Source organism: Quercus lobata, chromosome 8 (assembly GCF_001633185.2).
Source record: "Quercus lobata isolate SW786 chromosome 8, ValleyOak3.0 Primary Assembly, whole genome shotgun sequence".
In the NCBI taxonomy this organism is placed as follows: Eukaryota; Viridiplantae; Streptophyta; class Magnoliopsida; order Fagales; family Fagaceae; genus Quercus; species Quercus lobata.
Genome location: NC_044911.1, coordinates 37715891 through 37734769, shown reverse-complemented (window position 1 = coordinate 37734769; position 18879 = coordinate 37715891). Strand labels below are relative to the sequence as shown.

At 33.8% G+C, this 18879-nt stretch overlaps 1 protein-coding gene across 1 annotated transcript; it reads left to right on the top strand.

Annotated features, from left to right (window-relative positions):
* Nucleotides 1-6866: 6866 nt before the first annotated feature.
* On the top strand, nucleotides 6867-18284 carry LOC115954861 (cytokinin dehydrogenase 3-like). The gene is made up of 5 exons (XM_031072829.1): nucleotides 6867-7464; nucleotides 16531-16658; nucleotides 16917-17183; nucleotides 17592-17863; nucleotides 17990-18284. Exons 1-5 carry the CDS (start codon nucleotides 6867-6869, stop codon nucleotides 18282-18284), a joined length of 1560 nt encoding a protein of 519 aa, XP_030928689.1.
* Nucleotides 18285-18879: the final 595 nt, after the last annotated feature.

The window sequence follows — 18879 nt, the reverse complement described above, 5'->3', positions numbered from 1 at the left end:
CAAAAGAAAAGTGCCAAAGCCAAGAGTTTTTTTTAATTTTTTTTTTATTACAATTTTCAAATGTAATAAAAATTAAAAAAAAAAAAAATCATTTTGGTAGTTTATATCAGGTAAAAATTGATTTAGTTGGGTGCATATGCATGAAGAAACTACCTAGGGTTGTAACAACAAAATACAACTTCCCGAAGGCAAGAGGAAATTAGGACATCAATATTTTACTTTCAATGAAGTTTTGAGGGCCAAATAGACAGGGAAGTTCACCAATCCAATTTGCTAAGGAAGACCAAACAAATAAGGAAAATTCATCAACTAAAATAAAAACCGTTTCTGTGTGCTCAGCTCAATAAAATTCAAAAGGAATGTAATAGTTAAAAACATAAAAACAACTTCAGCATTGTAGGGACTTTTTTTTTTACCGCTAAAATGTATATTGCACCATTATGTTTGACTGAAATTTATTTCAATCCTTATACGTGCAAGTTAGATTTGAACTTATTTATGTGAGTGAAATAAGTTATCTAACTATACATTTACATGAGAAAGCTCGAGAAGATGCAAGCTTTGACATGACTCAAACAAGAAATAAAGAAAGCCATGGTAGGACATGAAAAAGACGTACATTTAAACAAGAAGAAGAAACTAATTAAGAAAGCAACACAGGATGCACATGGAAAACCCTAAAGAATGGATAAAAAACCACGATTTGAGCAAGAATAAAATATTCTTGCTTGGCTCAGCTTGTATTATGTATGGGAAAGAGATCAATTTACAATGAAGTTGTCTTTCTTTCCTACCAACTCTCTACTTTCATCTCAAAATATCTAGTTGGGTTCTTGGGTTCTTGCTCTAGAAGTTCAGCTGCATGTTCCTTTTATACTCGAAGGAACATGGCTCAGTACAAGGATAGGTGTCAAGTCATCATATTCTCTTTCTTGAGATCTTTTTTACAGTTGTGATGTTATCTGCTGACTAAGGGATAAGAGCTATGCCAACGTGGCACTGGGACCCATAGGTAGGTAGCTTTGCCATTGCTTGGGAGACAAGTCTTGGCAGACATTGAAAGGGACATCAAGAGTACTTTGATTGGTACACGTGTTCCTAAGGTGACTCATGGTGCACTCAACCAATAAGGGGTGTCCTTATAGCCTCTGACCTTAAAAGGTCACTATCTCCTTTTTTGTGAGTGCTTAAGTACTATGTCAGGTGTAAATCCTACTTCTTTCCCAAGGCAGTCACACCTTCAGTATTGACCAAGACAAAATCTCTTAGCTATTACCCACTCTCCCTTTCCTCATAACTACTCCACGTGTAGAGTCCAAATTCAACCACTTACGCATTCTCTCATGCCTTAGTGATGTTATGTACAGTCCTCTAACTTTACTTTTGTTTAATTAAGTTCTTTAAGTTTCAAATTTATTTAATTCAGGCCTTGCATCCAGTTCCATTAAAAATTTGTCATTAAATATGTAATTAACTAATGAAAAAACATTTAAAATAATATATACAATAATTTTATAGATTTTTTCATTGGAGAAAATATTATTTAATGGAAATATTTTTACAAAATTAGATGGAAGATCTGAATTGAATAAATTTGAAACTTAGATGACTTGATTGAATGAAAGTAAAGTTAAAGGATTGAAATGAATTTCAGTTAAATTTAAGGTGTGCAATTTGCATTTATTTTTTATAAAGAAAATTTGTCTCCCTTTTCCCTTTTTTTTTTTTATTGAACCATTTATCTCCCAAATTTGTGTATACAAGGTACAAATTAACAAGACATTGTAACAAAAAAAAAAAAAGAATACTATAAAATAGAAAAATAAGAGAGACTCCATGAATGTGGGATGTCCTGGTCCAACCATTCTAATTTTTTTTAGAGGAAAACATGCTAAAATTGGCGTTCCCTTTATTTTCTTTGTCTCTATTTTTGCATTTTTACATGAAGAACTTGAAACATTCATAAATTTTTCAAAATGATGAGATTTAAATTATAGATATTTCAATCATATTGCAAAACAACAATAATGATATGGTATCGTGACATTGGTTACGTACAATGGCAATGGTGTGGCAATAGTGAGGGCAATAGTGGTAGTAGTGGTAGAACCGATGTCAACAAGTTGTAGTTGTTGGAGTTAGCTCATATTTGTTTGTAGGTCAGCTACCCTAGGGGGATGGGTGTAGCTTAGTGGAGCCCATAAACACAATTGTAACCTGTTCTCATATAATAAAATAAAGGGTATTTTGGAAATTTATGCATAGTAGGGTTATGATATATATAAATACTATTGTAACCCTAATTTCTCGAATTATTAGCCGCTCACTCCCATAGACATAGGCAAACTTCTGAACTACATAAAATCTATGTGGATTTCCCTATTCTTTAATCTTGCTTATAACCAATTTTTCACAATAGTGGTGGTAGTAGTTGTGCGAAACTGATGACTGGTGAGTGATGAAGGTGGTTGTTTCGGTGATGATGGTACCAATGGTGGGTGACATTGGCAACTACAAGGAGGGTGGTGGCTGTGTAATGATGATCATATGGATAGTAGTAATGGTAGGTTCTATTACAAAATTATCGAATTATTTTTCTCATTAATCCAAACAAAATAAATCAATATTTAATAGGTGAATTTCCAAATTATAACTTTGAGTAGTCAATAATTTTGAGGTTAGTGAAATTGTCCAAGTCTTGGAGAATTTGGATTCGAATCCTTAGCTCCTACTCGTTTGAACAAAAAAACAAAAAAAAAAAACAAAAAACAAAAAACAAAACAAAACAAAACAAAAAAATGAGTAAAATTATGCTTCGAAATTATTTTCCCCCCTCCAAACAGCATTTAAAAAATTTAATTACATTCTGACAAAGGCGAGAAGTTGGTATATAGTTCATCAAAACTTCATAAATTAAAGGACAAAACGTGATGAGGATTGCCTTCAACATGGTATCATAAATTCATTATGGTTATATGCACTACAGAAGGCATGTAAGGCTACTCAGTCAGGCGCAATGAGTGAAAAAGTAGTTGTTTTATTCCAGGGTGATGTGTTTGATTTTTTTTTTTTTTTGAGGAAACGGTGATGTGTTTGATGATAATCAAGGCAATACTACAAAGTAATGACGATTGACGAGAACAATTTTTTAACTTATATATAGAACGAAGAATGTGTAGGTAATTATGTATTCCTCTAGAGTAGATATATATCCTATATATATTTGACCACATAAGTAATTAATGTTGAAAGATTCCTAAGTCACACAAGGAAATGCACATGCTTGTGAGTATATGAATTCCCACTAAATCTCACATTTTGTAAGATGCGGATTCCTATGTAAAAAGTTGGCATCTAAATTAATTCTGAGAAAAAAATTATATAAAGTGACAATTTTAATCCATTCCTCTATGTCTTTTAACCAATAAAAATAAAAATAATCTTATTTTACAAAAACAATTGTATATTAAATGTTTATGATAAATATAGAAATATGAAATGTGACACTTTCTTTATTTGTATTTCCTATTTGGATTGAGTTAGATGCGGAAAAAATTATTTTTATTAACAAGGCATGATATATGTTGGGATATGCCATGAAGTCAAATTTAAATTTGACTTGATTTTCATTATATGTTATTTTTCTCATTATTTACTCCATTCCTCTATGCCATTTAACCAATAGAAATAAAATTAATCTTACTTCACAAAAACAATTATATATTAAATAGTTTTGATAAATTCAGAAATTTGAAAGTGATATTTTTATTATTATTTGTATCTCTTATTTAGGATTGAGTTAGATGTTAAGAAAATTAACAAGTTATTTTTATTGATAAGGCATGATGTTGAGATATGCCATGAGAAACATGAATTTTAAAATTATCATATGAAATGTTAGACTAACTTTGTAAGAAATTTAACTTAATTTATATTTCGTGTTATTTTTCTTATTATTTCTTTTTAGAAAGATACCAATAAAGTGACCATTTTCCCCCCATAATGAGAGGTAAGTAAACAAAAGGTGACTTTGATATTGTTCATGTTAGTAAATCTAAAGTATTTTGAGAATAATAAATCATTTCTGTAAGATTTTTTTTTTATAGATAGAAGATAGAAAAGATAGTATTTCAAATATTTGGCAATTTTTTTATAAGATTTTTTTTTGCATAAAAATTTCTCTCTATGATTATTTCTTTTTATTATTAGGCTAAGATACCAATTAATTTTTTGTATAGACGGGATCCACGAGAATTAAATTCCTGATCTCTTATTCGTTCATAACATTCCATTTGTTTCAACATTGTCGTTTTTTTAAAAATAAGTCATTTTCAATTTGTAGTTTTTGGAAAACATCTTATTTTCATATTTTGGTACCAACCTTTTTTTTGAGAATATGGTAACAACCTTAAAAATGAAAATATATTTGTTTTTAATAGTTTTCATATTGCCACTTAACTTTCTTTATTTAGCGTGATATGAAATTGAGGTTGTTTTTCGAAATATAGGAAAACAATCTCTAAAAAAAAGTTTTCTTTTAATTCAGGATAGTTTTCCTTTGACTTTTTTTATACTACTAAATACTGGAAAACCTAAAAAACTATTTTCACAAGAAAATTCTCGTCAAAACAAATAAAGTGCAAAAAAAATTTCAATAGTTGAACTAACTGGAATTTCTTAGAATCTTATAGATTTGCTAAAGTTTTTTTTTTTGAAAAAAAAAAAAATCTTAATAGATCTCTAGTAAAACCAATATAAGAATCATCTATATATATATATATAAAACCGAAGCCTTTGCTGGCACCACAATTTTCCACGTCAACACAATATTTAAAAAAATAAAAAAATAAAAATTATAACTCCTCAAAACCCTAGCAACCTTATCTCTCTCTCAAGTTAAGAAATATAAAGCCACGGTTTCTGCAAACTCTCTCTCTCTCCAGACGTAGGAAGCCCTAAAGTATTCAAGATCTACAATGCACGGTATAGATTTTAGCTTATAAAGTTCGGCTTTTGTAAGGTTAGTTTTGTTTATATATTAATTAATACATAGTACTTTGTTCACCATTGAATACTCATATAATCAATTTGCAATTCAGTGTTCAAGAATTAAACCAAAATTCTAACTGCACTATCATAAAATATTATTATTAGTATGAATTTTATGGAGTTACGGTGTTTAAGAATTAAACCAAAATTCTTTTAAATTATCTATAATATTTTGTCATCTGAAAATTTTATCTCTTTGATTTTATTATATTGTGTTTCTTAATCTATAGAGAGATTTTCTTTGATTTCTGCAAACTCTCTCTCTCTCCAGATGTAGGAAGCCCTAAATGTACGATATAACATTCAAGATCTACAACTCACGGTATAGATTTTAGCTTATAAAGTTCAACTTTTATAAGGTTAGTTTGTTTATATATTTAGTCCTTATGTTTAGGTTTAGGTTTAGGTTTTAAGAGATTTATATATTACTACTATGTGGCTAAATTTCCCGTGACATCAGTTTTATGTTTTTAACCAAATACATTAGGAAAGCTAGAGACGGCGCATAAATATTTAGTCTTTACGTTTAGGTTTAGGTTTAGGTTTAGGTTTTAAGAGATTTATATATTACTACTATGTGGCTGAATTTCCTGTGACATCAGTTTTATTTTTTTTTTTTTTTTTTTTTAATTTGTTTTATGTAAGGTTAGTTTGTTTACATCAGTTCTTTATCTCAAAGATAAGACTTTTATTTCTACCGCAAGAACTATTTAGGTATGTATTCCTTGCAAGCACACATGAACTTAAATTATCTTTTAATATATGCATGCTTTATTATTTTCTAATAGTTTTCCCGTGCATCGCACGGGTTAGCGACTAGTTTTTATTAACTTTAAAGAAAGTCAATTTTGATTAAAAAAAGAAAGTCAACTTGACAAAGTCAAAGAACCAATTACAAAAGGAAATGAAAGATTTTGCAGTATCTATGACGCATGAAATGTTTTAGAATTCTATTATAAAATCAATGTCAAATAAATATGTATCTTTCAACAAAAGTCATAACCTAATTTGGGTAGTAATTACTCAATATGATGAGTTATAAATTAATGCAAAGGTAATTAAATGCTAATTTGTGATAAAGGTATATAAATTTGATTAATGGGTGTCCTTAGAGTATTTTTTAATAAACTATTTTAGAAAAAATTTAATATCACTTTTATATAAATACAAAAGCCATTAAAAAAATCAATTACTTTTTTTCCTATAAAAATATTTTTAAAAATACTTCATAAATTAATGTTCTTAAGGTATTTTTTAATATTTCCCAATATGTATTATAAGCATTAAGTTTTCATTGATTCAAGGAACGCAAGCTAGCTAGTAGCTAGAATCCTTAATTTATTGGTGTAATTCATGTCTTATGACCACAGAGAATGAATGTAAATTATGGTTCCGAATCCCATGTCATCTCCTTGCTTATTTTTGAGAAAGAATACAAGTTAAAAATCTCAAGTCCTCTTCTCGCGGATTCTCAACCCAAAAAAAAAATGTCTTCTTCTTGCGTGCATATATAAGTCTTAAGCCTACAAATTGAGCCGACCCCGTATGTACATAAATATATATATTTATAAAGGGTAAAATAATAAATAAATAAGCCGACCTCTTTAGAAAGTCAAAGCAAATATAATTAATTCCTAATCAACCGAGATTTACCATGTACTCACGTAATCTTGCTTCTTCTTTTTTTTTTTTTTTTTGGACAAACAAGAAAAATATTATGTAACCTAGCTTCTTCTATGTGTATAAATTCCTTCTTCCCCCTCTGCCTCCTCCACCATATACCACCACTTCCATAGTCATTATTTGCTCTCTCAAAAATGGCAAAACACATCACAATTCCAAAAAATTTCATGACGATATTCATTGTTACTTTTTTTATGTCCAACGCATTGGCAACAACCTTGCTCCCACCAAATGATATTGCTGATAGATTTCATAATGATTCTGAGACCATCAAAATAGCCTCTAGTGATTTTGGCCATATAGTTCAAGAAATCCCAGCTGCTGTTTTTTATCCGAACTCCATAGATGATATTGCAAGCTTAGTAAAATATGCCTACAATAATTCTGTTCCCATTAACGTAGCAGCTAGAGGTCAAGCTCATTCCACATGGGGACAATCTTTGGCTCGTGATGGTGTTGTGGTCAACATGACCTCTTTGGAAAACCGTTTAAATGGGTCTGGAATAATAGTCTCGAGCGACTCTTCTTTGGGGTCCTATGCTGATGTAGGAGGCGAGCAACTTTGGATTGATGTGTTGAATACAACACTACAGTATGGTCTTTCACCAGTCTCTTGGGTTGACTACTTGTACCTTACTGTTGGAGGGACACTGTCCAATGCAGGGATCAGTGGCCAATCTTTTCGTTTTGGTCCTCAGATCAGTAATGTTTATGAACTTGATGTTATCACCGGTATGTAAATTAAATTCTCTATACTTTTCTCATTTTTCTATGGATTATGGACTTACTAATGCAAGACCTTAAAGTAATTAGTATTGCTGTCAAGGACGGAGCCACACTATGACCTAAGAGGACACTGACACCTTGAGTTGTACCAAGAAAAAAAATTGTAAATTGAGGCCAAGAAAAAAAAAACTCCCCACCTCCAAAATGTTATCCTCTCTCTATAAATCAACTCAAACAATTCCACAATTAACCCAAACAATATCACAATATCAGCCCAAATATCCATATATAGAGGGCGTTTGGATTCAACTTAATCCTACGTCTACGTTTTGCAACATGTTTGCAGTCCTTTTTTTTTTTTTTTTTTTTTTTTTTTTCTGCGATTTTACTGTTCGGGAGACAATTTTTACTGTTCATGCATTGTTCCGTCACTGTTCATGTACTGTTTATCACTGTAGCAGTACTGTTTATACATTAAAAATATTAAAAATGAGTCCCACGACACTATTTACACTTTTAAAAATTATTTTGTTACAGTATTTTCAGTTTTCAATTTTCAGTTTCAGTAACAATAAGTTCAATCCAAACGGACCCATAGTCCACAAATCATTAGCACAAATTTTTATATATAAAATAATATAAAATAAACTTATTACAAAATAATATAAAATATTTTACAACCAATCATAAGTACTTTTTCTTACTACCTAGACCCCCTAACTCAAAATCCTGGATTAGGAATTTAGGGGATTTTCAAAATATATGTCAAGTGATCAAGGGCCTAAGTTGAAAATTTTAGTGGGTTTTTTTTACTAAATATTAATTAAATACTATTTATTTGACTTACTATTTTATATACATTTTTTTATTAAAATCGTTCTTCTTTTTTTAGATGTAAAATTGCTAATTAAGTTTTTGCATTTGGGTTTTATTTACATCTCTTTCATAAGTTGTTAGGAAAATTTTGTCAATGATTATTCGGCACACTCAAAACATATAGGGGCCTTCTTGGAGGTGAGCAAAAAAAATGCATAGCTCACCTATATTTTTTTTTCTTTTAAAAAAAAAATATCATTCTTTAATTTTAAGAAATTTTTATATAATTTTTGGAGGTCTTTTGCTTATGCAATTGGGACCTTAAGTTGGCCCTTGCAAGTGATGACACATGTGCATGCATGCACACACATATATCTGTGTATGTGCATATGTCATCGCTTGACATATATTATGAAAAATTTATGATTGTATTAGTTTGAGTAATGATTACAAGTTAATTACTAGTTGACAACCATGGGAAAGATTAACAAATTATGATCATTCCTAATAGGAATTAGGTTATTTAGCAATTATGGTTTTTATTGAAATACATTTATTATTATTGTGTTTATATTTAGAATTATGTATTCCAATATTTAAAGGAAATATGACTTGGCTACTTGTAAATATAAATAAATTACAATGTGAAAAAAAAAAAAAAATTGAGAGGGCCATGGCGCCATGATTTACTTGTGGCTCAACTGCGGTTCTTGAATACTAAATATTATTTATCATCCAAAACAAAAGAAGAAAATTAAAAAATAATAATAATCTAGTCCTTTTGTGGTTAAACTTAAAAATATATAATATTGAAAAAAATTTAGGTACAACTTTTTAGACATTGTACTTTAGATATTGTTCTTCAATTAAATTCAATAATGAGAAATTGGGGAATATAAAACCCTTTTTTACTGCATTGATTCCATACAAGTGAATTTAGTTGAAGTAGAACATTTACAGAAGTGGCCAAGAGTATAACTCAACTAGCACTCCCATGTTTTTAATAAAGACATCCATGCATGGTTTAAATCTACCTTCCTCCTCCTCCATGATTGTAATTATAAAATTATTAAAAGTTTAAAAAAAAAAAAAAATTGTGTACAGACTAAGTTGGGTTGACTTTTCTTTAGTATTTTATCAGCTAATTAAACGTAATAGAAGTGTTGACTCCTCTCAATTCGTCAACTAATGGAATAATATAATCAATTAGTTTGATCTGCTCCATTCAATATTTTGATAATACGAAGTCTCTTACAAGTTTACGTGCTAGGGTGTCGTGGGTTTGATTATATTAAGTCCCGTAATTTTCTTTATTCATGAAATTCTCTTGTAAATGTATACACAGTTGTTAGCTTGTATCCTTATAAAAATGTGGATAATTTTTTAAATAATATAATTAGATGCATATAAAATTCTTCCATAAGTTAAATATCATTTGATGACCAATCTTATATTATATTAACTCTTTAAAAAGCCTTGTCATCATAATATTATTTGTTAGAACAAGCAAGTTGTTCATTCTTGTTTATTTTTTGTTAGAAAAAAAAAATTATCTTCTTACTTCTTAGTTCATAATATAATATTTGTTACTTATCAAAAAAAAAAAAAAATTGTTATTGTGATGCAATAAATTTATTTCATGTGTGTATTTTTCAAATAAGATATTAACAACCAATTTTTAGAACATGGTATACTCTTTTATTGAAATTTATGTATGAACTAATAATAATTTTTTATGCAAAAATCTGGATTTCTATAAAATAGATTGGAAGTGGTTTTAAATGGAATTTAAATAGAATATACTAGAAGTAGTTTATCTGAATTTAAAATAGTTTTTAATAGGTTAAAACATTTGAAGTTTTTTATAGAAGTACAATCATTTTTAATATGAGTCTTTTTATATATTTTTAAGTTTAGATTCTTAAAATATACTTGTAAAAACAGTGGGCAATTAAAAGGACAAATTGAAACCCAATTAAAATATAAAAATACTTGTCATCAAATTAGCGGGCAATTAAAAGGACACTTAGCACAAAATTGTAGTTCTTTTAGAATCTAATTTGAATTCTTAATTCTTTCTCAAAATATAATTTGAATTCTTAATTGAATTTTCTCTTCTTTTTTTTTTTTTTTTTGGAGAAAAAGGTAAGGAAATTTTATTGAATCAAATCCGATTGGAATACATTATCCAAATCACTAGGTAGAGATTCTACCCATACATCCGTGTCTGCAGATATAACTGCTCTCCTAGCTAAAGCATGCGCCAACCTATTCCCTTCCCTCCTAACGTGGTTGAACTTGCAAGAACGGAGCAACGCCCCTAGACTCTTGCACTCATCAATCACATGACCAAATAAAGTGCTACAGCTCCTCGCCATGTTTAAAGCAGCAAGAACCCTTGAACAATCCCCTTCGATCTCCACATCAAACAAACTCAGCTCTTTGGCAAATAATAGGGCCTGACGGGCAGCCATAGCCTCTACCAGCTCCACCGATTAAACCAAAGGAATTTTTTGACTCAAAGCTGTGATCACTTGGCCTTGGAAATCACGAAACACCACTCCAACACCCGCGCAACCAGACGTGTCAAAGAAGGCCGCATCAAAGTTTCCTTTATATACCGATTCCGTTGGCGGAGACCAAGACACCTGAGCACGCTGAGAAGAACCCTGTGAGGGCTGGGAATTCGCGTTGAGAAAATCCACAACATAAGCCTTAGCTCGACTGCCCAACTCGTGAAGAGTCCATGATGGCTGCTTCTCCCTGAACCTATTACGCCGCTACCATAAACTCCAGCTGTAGTGCAAAACAGAGCAACCCGAAACTGAGAGCTTTTCAGCATCACTGCCTCAAGCAAGTCCCGAAAAGATCGATACCCTTTTTGAAACAAGGGAGCAAAACCTAGATCAGACTTCCAAACAAACTGAGCATGGTCACACAGCCATAAACTATGCAGCAACGTCTCCTAATGATCCTCACAAAGATCACAGGTTTCATCAATAGGAATATGTCTAGCACACAAATTCTGTTTAGTCGAAAGCGCATCTTTTGCCGCACGCCAAATGAAATGTTTTATCTTATTAGGGGCTCGAATCTTCCAGATTTTTTTCCAAAAGTTCTGCTGCTCAATACCTGAGGAAGAGCTTGGTTGAGAGCTAAAATTTTCCGAAGCCAAGAATCTATAAGCACTACGAACACTGAAGGAACCATCAGAAGTCAGGGGCCAAACCAGGAGGTCTTCGACACTACCAACATTGACTTGAATCTGACTTACCATCTCTACCTCCCACGGATAGAAATTCTCCTCAAGCTTTCCCAGATCCCATATTCGAGTATCCGGATAGAACAACTCACTAACCCGAGACACAGAAGACTCTCTTCTTGGAGAGATAATTTTGTTATAGGTCGGGTTTGGGAGCCAGCTATGCTTCCACACATCTATCCCATGACCACTGCCCACACGCCAAATAGCACACTTCTCAATGACCTCCCGAGCTTGTAAGATACTCCGCCAAGCATATGAACACTTTTGAGGAACTGAAGCATCCATAATACTCCCATGAGGAAAGTATTTCGCACTAAACACCTTGTAGAGCAAAGTGTCTTTTTGATGGATTAACCGCCATACTTGTTTAGCCAAAAGAGCATTGTTAAACTTTTGGATATCTTTGAAGCCCATCCCACCAATCGACTTAAAAGGAACTCCACTTCACCCAATGAATCTTTTTTGAATCACCTTACCCCCACCAAAATTTGCGAATCATTGTTTCAATATCCTTACAAAGACTGATCGGCAATTTAAAAACACTCATCGAGTACGTAGGAATGGATTGAATTACAGCCTTGATCATAACCTCCTTTCTTGCTTGAGACAAAAGCTTTTCCTTCCAACCTTGCATCCTCGCCCATATTCGTTCTTTCACCTTAGTAAAACAAGCCTTCTTTTCCCTGCCAATAAAGGATGGAAGCCCCAAATATTTTTCGTAGTGTTGGCAGGGACATTGAGTGCCACTTTGATTGCATCTTGCATTTGTGTATTTGTATTTCCGCTAAAAAATAGCGTAGTTTTCTCCTTATTAATCATCTGGCCTGAAGCCACTTCATAGATATCCAACAATGACTGGATCTTAAGGCACTCCTCCAATGTCGATCTGCAAAAGATAAGACAATCATCTACAAAGAAAAGGTGCGTAAGTTTTGGTCCATTCCTACATAAGGAAAAACCCTCAATCTCTCCATCCAAGGCTACTCTCCTGAAAATAGCATTTAAACCCTCCGCACAAAACAAAAATAAGAAAGGAGAGAGGGGATCGCCTTGTCTTAAGCCTCTAGAAGGAGTAATTAAACCCTTCGGCTCTCCATTAACAAGGATTGAATAAGTCACAGTATGAATACACTCCATAATTAAAGCCACCCAAGAATCCTGAAACCCCATCTTCAAAAGAATCTTCTCTAGGAAAACCCATTCCACTCGATCATAGGCCTTACTCATATCAAGCTTTAGGGCCATAAAACCTTTCCTTCCTTTGCAATTAGTCTTCATATGATGTAAAGACTCAAAAGCTATCAAGATATTATTAGTAATCAATCTATCAGCAGTAAAGGCACTCTGTGTTTTTGAAATAATGGAATTAAGAAAAGGTTTAAGGCGATTGGCTATCACCTTGCTAACAATCTTATAAATCACATTACATAAACTGATAGGTCTAAAATCTGAGACCTTTTCTGGATTATTAACTTTTGGAATCAAAGTAATGAAAGTATGGTTAATAGATTTCAAGATAGCACTTGAATTTAAGCTGGACAAGACCGCTTGATGAACATCCACTCCTACGTCCGACCAATAGGTTTGATAAAATAATGGAGGCATACCATCTGGCCCTAGAGCCTTCAAAGGTGCCATCTCCTTAATAGCAGCATCTACCTCATCAGAAGTGTAAGGACGTGCTAACTCTACCCTCATCTCTTCAGTAACAATTGTATCAACCCCGTCAAGGATACGATCAAAATCATGAGGATGTGAGGTTGAGAATAATTGAGAGTAGTTCTCAATAAGCAAACCCGAAACTTGGTTCTCCTCTTCATGCCAGACACCTTCATCGTCCTTTAAACCCTTAATAGAGTTTTTCCTCTTCCTTTGAGTGGCTGTCCCATGAAAAAATTTCGTATTTTTATCCCCACTTTGCAGCCACTGAATACGAGAGCGCTGTTGCCACATCTTCTCCTCCTTTTCATATAAAACTGAGAGTTCGGATTTGATACGAGCTGCTTCCTCATAGCTCCCAGATCTGACCGACTCCATCTCTGCCTTCCATAATTGTTCTTTAAGCTTCTTTATATTATTCTTTACACTTCCAAAATGATCCCGGTCCCAATCCTTCAACCTCTTTTTACACTTCTTCAATTTCTTCGTGGCAACATACATAGGAGTACCCACGACATTACAATCCCAAGCTTTTGTGACAATTTCCTTGCACCCCGGATCTGTCAACCACATTGCCTCAAACCTGAAGGGTTTCCTTCTCCACCTTTGCGCCTCCGCATTAAAATCAAGAGCTAGAACAATTGGCCTGTGATCAGAAGTAAAACAATGCAGATGACGAATTCTAGCAGTAGGAAACTTAGCCAACCAATCATAATTAGCCACCCCCTGGTCTAATTTTTCCCAAATCAATTCATTACGCCGTCTTCCATGCCAAGTAAAATCCGACCCTAAGTACCCTAAATCCACAAAACCACATTGACCCAACACATCTCTGAACATTTGCATTTGATTATGAGCTCTCGGAGTGCCCCCTTTTTTTTCCTCTACCTCCAGCAATTCATTAAAGTCCCCGAAGCAAACCCAAGGAAGCTTTGGTTTGGAATTAAGCATTCGGAGCATATTCCACCCTTCAATTCTATGATTAGTATCCGGCTCTCCATAAAACCCCGTTAATCGCCAAGCACTCTCTAAATTTCCATCTACAATGGAGTCAATGTGATACTTCGAAAAGCTACCCACCCAAACCTTTACACCCCTTCTCCAAAGCAAGGCTAATCCCCCCCCCCCTCGCCCATCAGTTGGGACAACAAACAAATCACCAAACACTAACCTCTCCTTAATACTAACCATCTGTTCCCTATCTGACCATGTTTCAGACAAAAACACCACCATGGGATCTTGATCTCGTACAATATCAACAAGCTCTTGAACTACAGGACGATTCACAAGCCCCCTGCAGTTCCATGCTAAGAGTTTCATTGTTGTCGACGGGGCTAGTCTCTAGCCTCCACTGATAAATCATCGCTACAAGCTGCTCTTCTCTTCTTGCTGCCTTCAACATCCTCCATCTCTTCATCAGTGTCCCTATTCACTCGTTTCATCAACAGAGATTCCTGCACTTCCTTCGACTTGTTTTTTTGCCGTGGCTATCTTTTCCAAGTACCAGTCAAATTCTCCTTCCCCAAAACAGCATCATCTTCCATTGGTTTGACAACCACGTGGCTACCATGTTTGCAATGTGATGTAAGAATCTTTTCCATATCCAATGCTGTAGTTGCCACATATGGATCACTAGTGGGTAAGCCATCTCCTTGATTGACACATACTCCCTTTGAGGTCAGCATTGGTTCATTAGTGGACAAATTCAGGTCCTTGTCTATTTCCTGTAAGTGAGTATTGAATAAAACAGGGTCAGTTATAATATCTTTATTAGTTGGTACTGGGATTACCTCTTCATCATCTGCATGCATTGGATTTTTACTCTCCATAGTATTCTTTGTCCTTATGTCCTCCTCATCATTTAGTTCAGTGAGTCGGAGAGTTGAGGGAGCCTTTTGTGGCATATGATTTTTCTGATCAGAATTGGCCCTACCCTGCTTAGTGATAGGTTGTGACTTGTAGAATCTCTCCATCGTAGCTCGCATCCACCCCCCATATTGTTGCTCCTCCTTTCGTAAACTCCCTTTACTCCTCAACCACATTGGACAATCTTTCTCATCGTGGTTCAAAAGTCCACACCAGTAGCAAAAAATAGGAAGATGTTCATATTGAAAAGATATCCATTCAGGTTTTGATCCTCCCATGTTCACCATTCTACCTCGACAAAGGGGTTGAGATATATCAATATTAATCCGAACTCGAATACACCGACCACGGCAATCTCCAGAACTGGATTGATCAACACTCTCAACTATGCCTAAGGTTTGGCCGATAGCTTCCGTGGTTACTTTATTCATCAGTCGTATGGGCAGTCCATGGATTTGCACCCAAAAGGAGGCTCTGTCAAAGACTGCATCCTCCACAGCAGCATCGTTCCCAGGTCTAAACACACCGATTAAATATTTGTCGAAGGTCCAAGGTCCCTGTAAAAGAATCTGTTGCACATTTGCTTCATCATCAAACAAGAGTAAGGCTGTGTTAGAACCAAGTTCTCTGATCACAAAAGCTCCACCAGACCGCCACATACTTCGAAGAGTGCGAGTGATGGCTTCCATATTAGGTCGCCGTTTTGTGAAGAACTTCACTACTAGAACCTTACTGTTGTCCGATTCGACATCGTGAGGCTCTAAGTCCACAACATCGATTTCTTTTGTGTTAAGGGTTAAGTTAGCCCAGCGCCCAGTGATGTCTTCCATGGCAGAAGACGGTGAAGGACTAGCAAAGGTTCTACCCGGGAAGGAGAAAAAAAGGCCCACCTAAGGTAGGCGATGTGTTCCACCGCTCTAGGGTTTTCTAGAGAGAAAACCTAGATGCGAGGAAAGCACGTTACACGTATTGTTATGTGCACAAACTAATTGAATTGAATTTTCTCTTAACCTCCACTTTAATATAGTAATATAAATGATGATTAGTAAGAAACATTATATGTGAGAACAATGATGTGGTACTCTATACTTTCAAATTCACGGTGTGATGAATCTAAATAATGATACCTACTATTTTTGAGAGAAAAGAGAGTATCACGTTATTATACCCCGTAGTACAAACTAATAACAACCAAATAAAGCTACGATTACAACAATTTCATAATATCCAATTCGCGTATCACCTTGCACATGGACCACTAAAGAGAATTTAAGATTGTGGTTGATTCATATGTGAGGCATTAGACAAATTGGGTGAAATTGTTTTGAATTTTTGTTATGCCACTAGTTTTATTGATAACAAATCCTTTTTTTGAAGATCTTTTTTAGTACGTATTTAAGTTTTCTAACATTTATTAGTTGTTTATAAAGCTTTACCTTATATGAGGTTATCTTTCTTTCACATAGGGAAAGGTGAATTTGTGACTTGCTCGTCAAAGGAAAACTCCGAGCTATATTATGCGGTGCTTGGAGGCTTAGGTCAATTTGGGATTATAACCAGAGCAAGGATTGCCCTAGAACCAGCTCCAAAAAGGGTACGTTTTAAGCACACCCCAAATAAGCTGTGATATTCACGAGCCTTAAAATTCAGTGATATTACTTGGTTTTTTCTTCCATGGAGAGAACTTGAAGCCAAATTCTCAATGTTCCACTTTTTGTAAGCAGAAAACCAAATAATAAATAACAAAAAAAAAAAAACAATTAGGAATTTCAGATTGTCAGATGTGCTTATTTCCTATTCATGTTTATCATTTTAGTATGTTTTGTTTTAATTGCAATGAACTTGTTTGTAGGTTAAGTGGTTACGACTGTTTTACAGCGACTTCTCTGCATTTACTAGAGATCAAGAAAGTTTGATCTCAAAAAATGAAAGGAGGGACAACAAAGCACTTAATTATTTAGAAGGCATGCTTCTACTAAACCAAGGTCCTCAAGATCTTTCCTTTTACCCAGTATCTGCCTACGCAAGAATAAATTCGCTAGTAACCAAATATGGCATCATCTACTGCCTAGAAGCAGCCAAATATTATTATGATGACAGAGAAAGTAGGGTGGAAAAGGTACATTGCAATCACAATTCTCCGTATAATTTCTGTCCTTTATTTCCATGAAAACTGTGTGTTAAATGGATGGGGCATAATCATATCATCTCAGTGCCTTGTTCCTATCTCGTTCTTTGTTCAGGGTCAAAAAAACCCGCAAAGGAAAAAAGAAGAACATGTCGGGGTAAAGTGGAGTCATTTTGTCTTCTTAGTGAGATGTAATAAGCATTAATCATGGTCTAACAAAGGCAAAAGAATATTATGTTTCGGATTATATGCCTCTCTCTCTCTCTCACAACAGGTGGGTCTCACGTGTTGTGAGATACATAAATATATACATCTAAAACATGATATTCCCTCTCGTAATAAAGACAAGAAATATAATGATTAATTTGATCACTATTATTTATTCCCTTTCTTTCTTAGGAGCTACTAGATTTGCTCAAAGGGAACCTAGGCTTTCTACCTGATTTTATGTTCGAGAAAGATGTGACATACATGGAATTCTTGAATAGAGTCAGAAGTTCAGAGCTATTTCTTAGATCAAAAGGACAATGGGAAGTTCCTCATCCATGGTTGAATCTCTTTGTACCTGAATCTCGTATCTTGGATTTCAATTCGGGTGTTTTGAAGAACATCATTCTTAAGCAAAAAATTCCCGCAGGAATTGTCCTAATTTACCCCATGAACCGAAACAAGTATGATCTTTAAGTTACTATATATGCACCTATTGTTTAAACACTAAAAAAATATATGTATGATTTTGCTCTCTTTTTTTTTTCATTTGATTATTATATAAGTAAATGTTAAATGTTTAATTGTAGGTGGGATTATAAGATGTCTGTGGTTATACCGGATGAAGATGTTTTCTACGTTGTAAGTATGCTGCATTCAAGTGGATTCAATAAATGGGAGGCATATGATAACCAAAACAAAGAGATATTACAATTCTGTGATGGTGCCGGTATTAAAGTTAAGCCGTATCTTGGACATTATGAAACACAGGAAGAATGGATAAACCATTTTGGCTCGAAGTGGGAATCTTTTAGGGCACGAAAAGCTCTGTTCGACCCTAAAATGATATTATCTCCAGGACAGAGAATCTTCAATAACAATTAGGGGTGTTTAGTTTGGATGAATCCACATTATTATTATTCTTAGTGTTAGATTCTTGGAAATGTAATGCCTCACAATTTCGAAAGTCAGGGAATATAAATATTTCTATTTTTAGTTTGATTATGAATCTAATAAATTTCCTTTAAATATAAGATCTTTAGAGCATCCGTAGCAGATGTTGCAAAAAAAAAATGTCATTTTGACACACCAAAAGCCTACTTTATTATTTTACCACATTATTTTACAATATCTCATTTATGAGATGTTCTATCATTCAATTCTATACATTAAAATAATATTTACTACACATTAAAATAATATATTATCTCCTCCCTCTCATCACTATCAACAACAACAACAACGGCACATCCACCACTGCCGCAACAACAGTCACCAACAACCAACAACCACTGCCGCAACAACACCGACCAGCCACCACCGGCACAAACCCACATCCACCAACGCGACCTTAATAAAAATTAAATTAAATTTAAAAAAAAAAAAAAAAAAAAACGGTGAAGGAAACCACCCCAAACCCCATCTGAACCCACCCATCAAAACCCACTTACCTCTGCTGTGGGTCCGTGACCCACCTCGC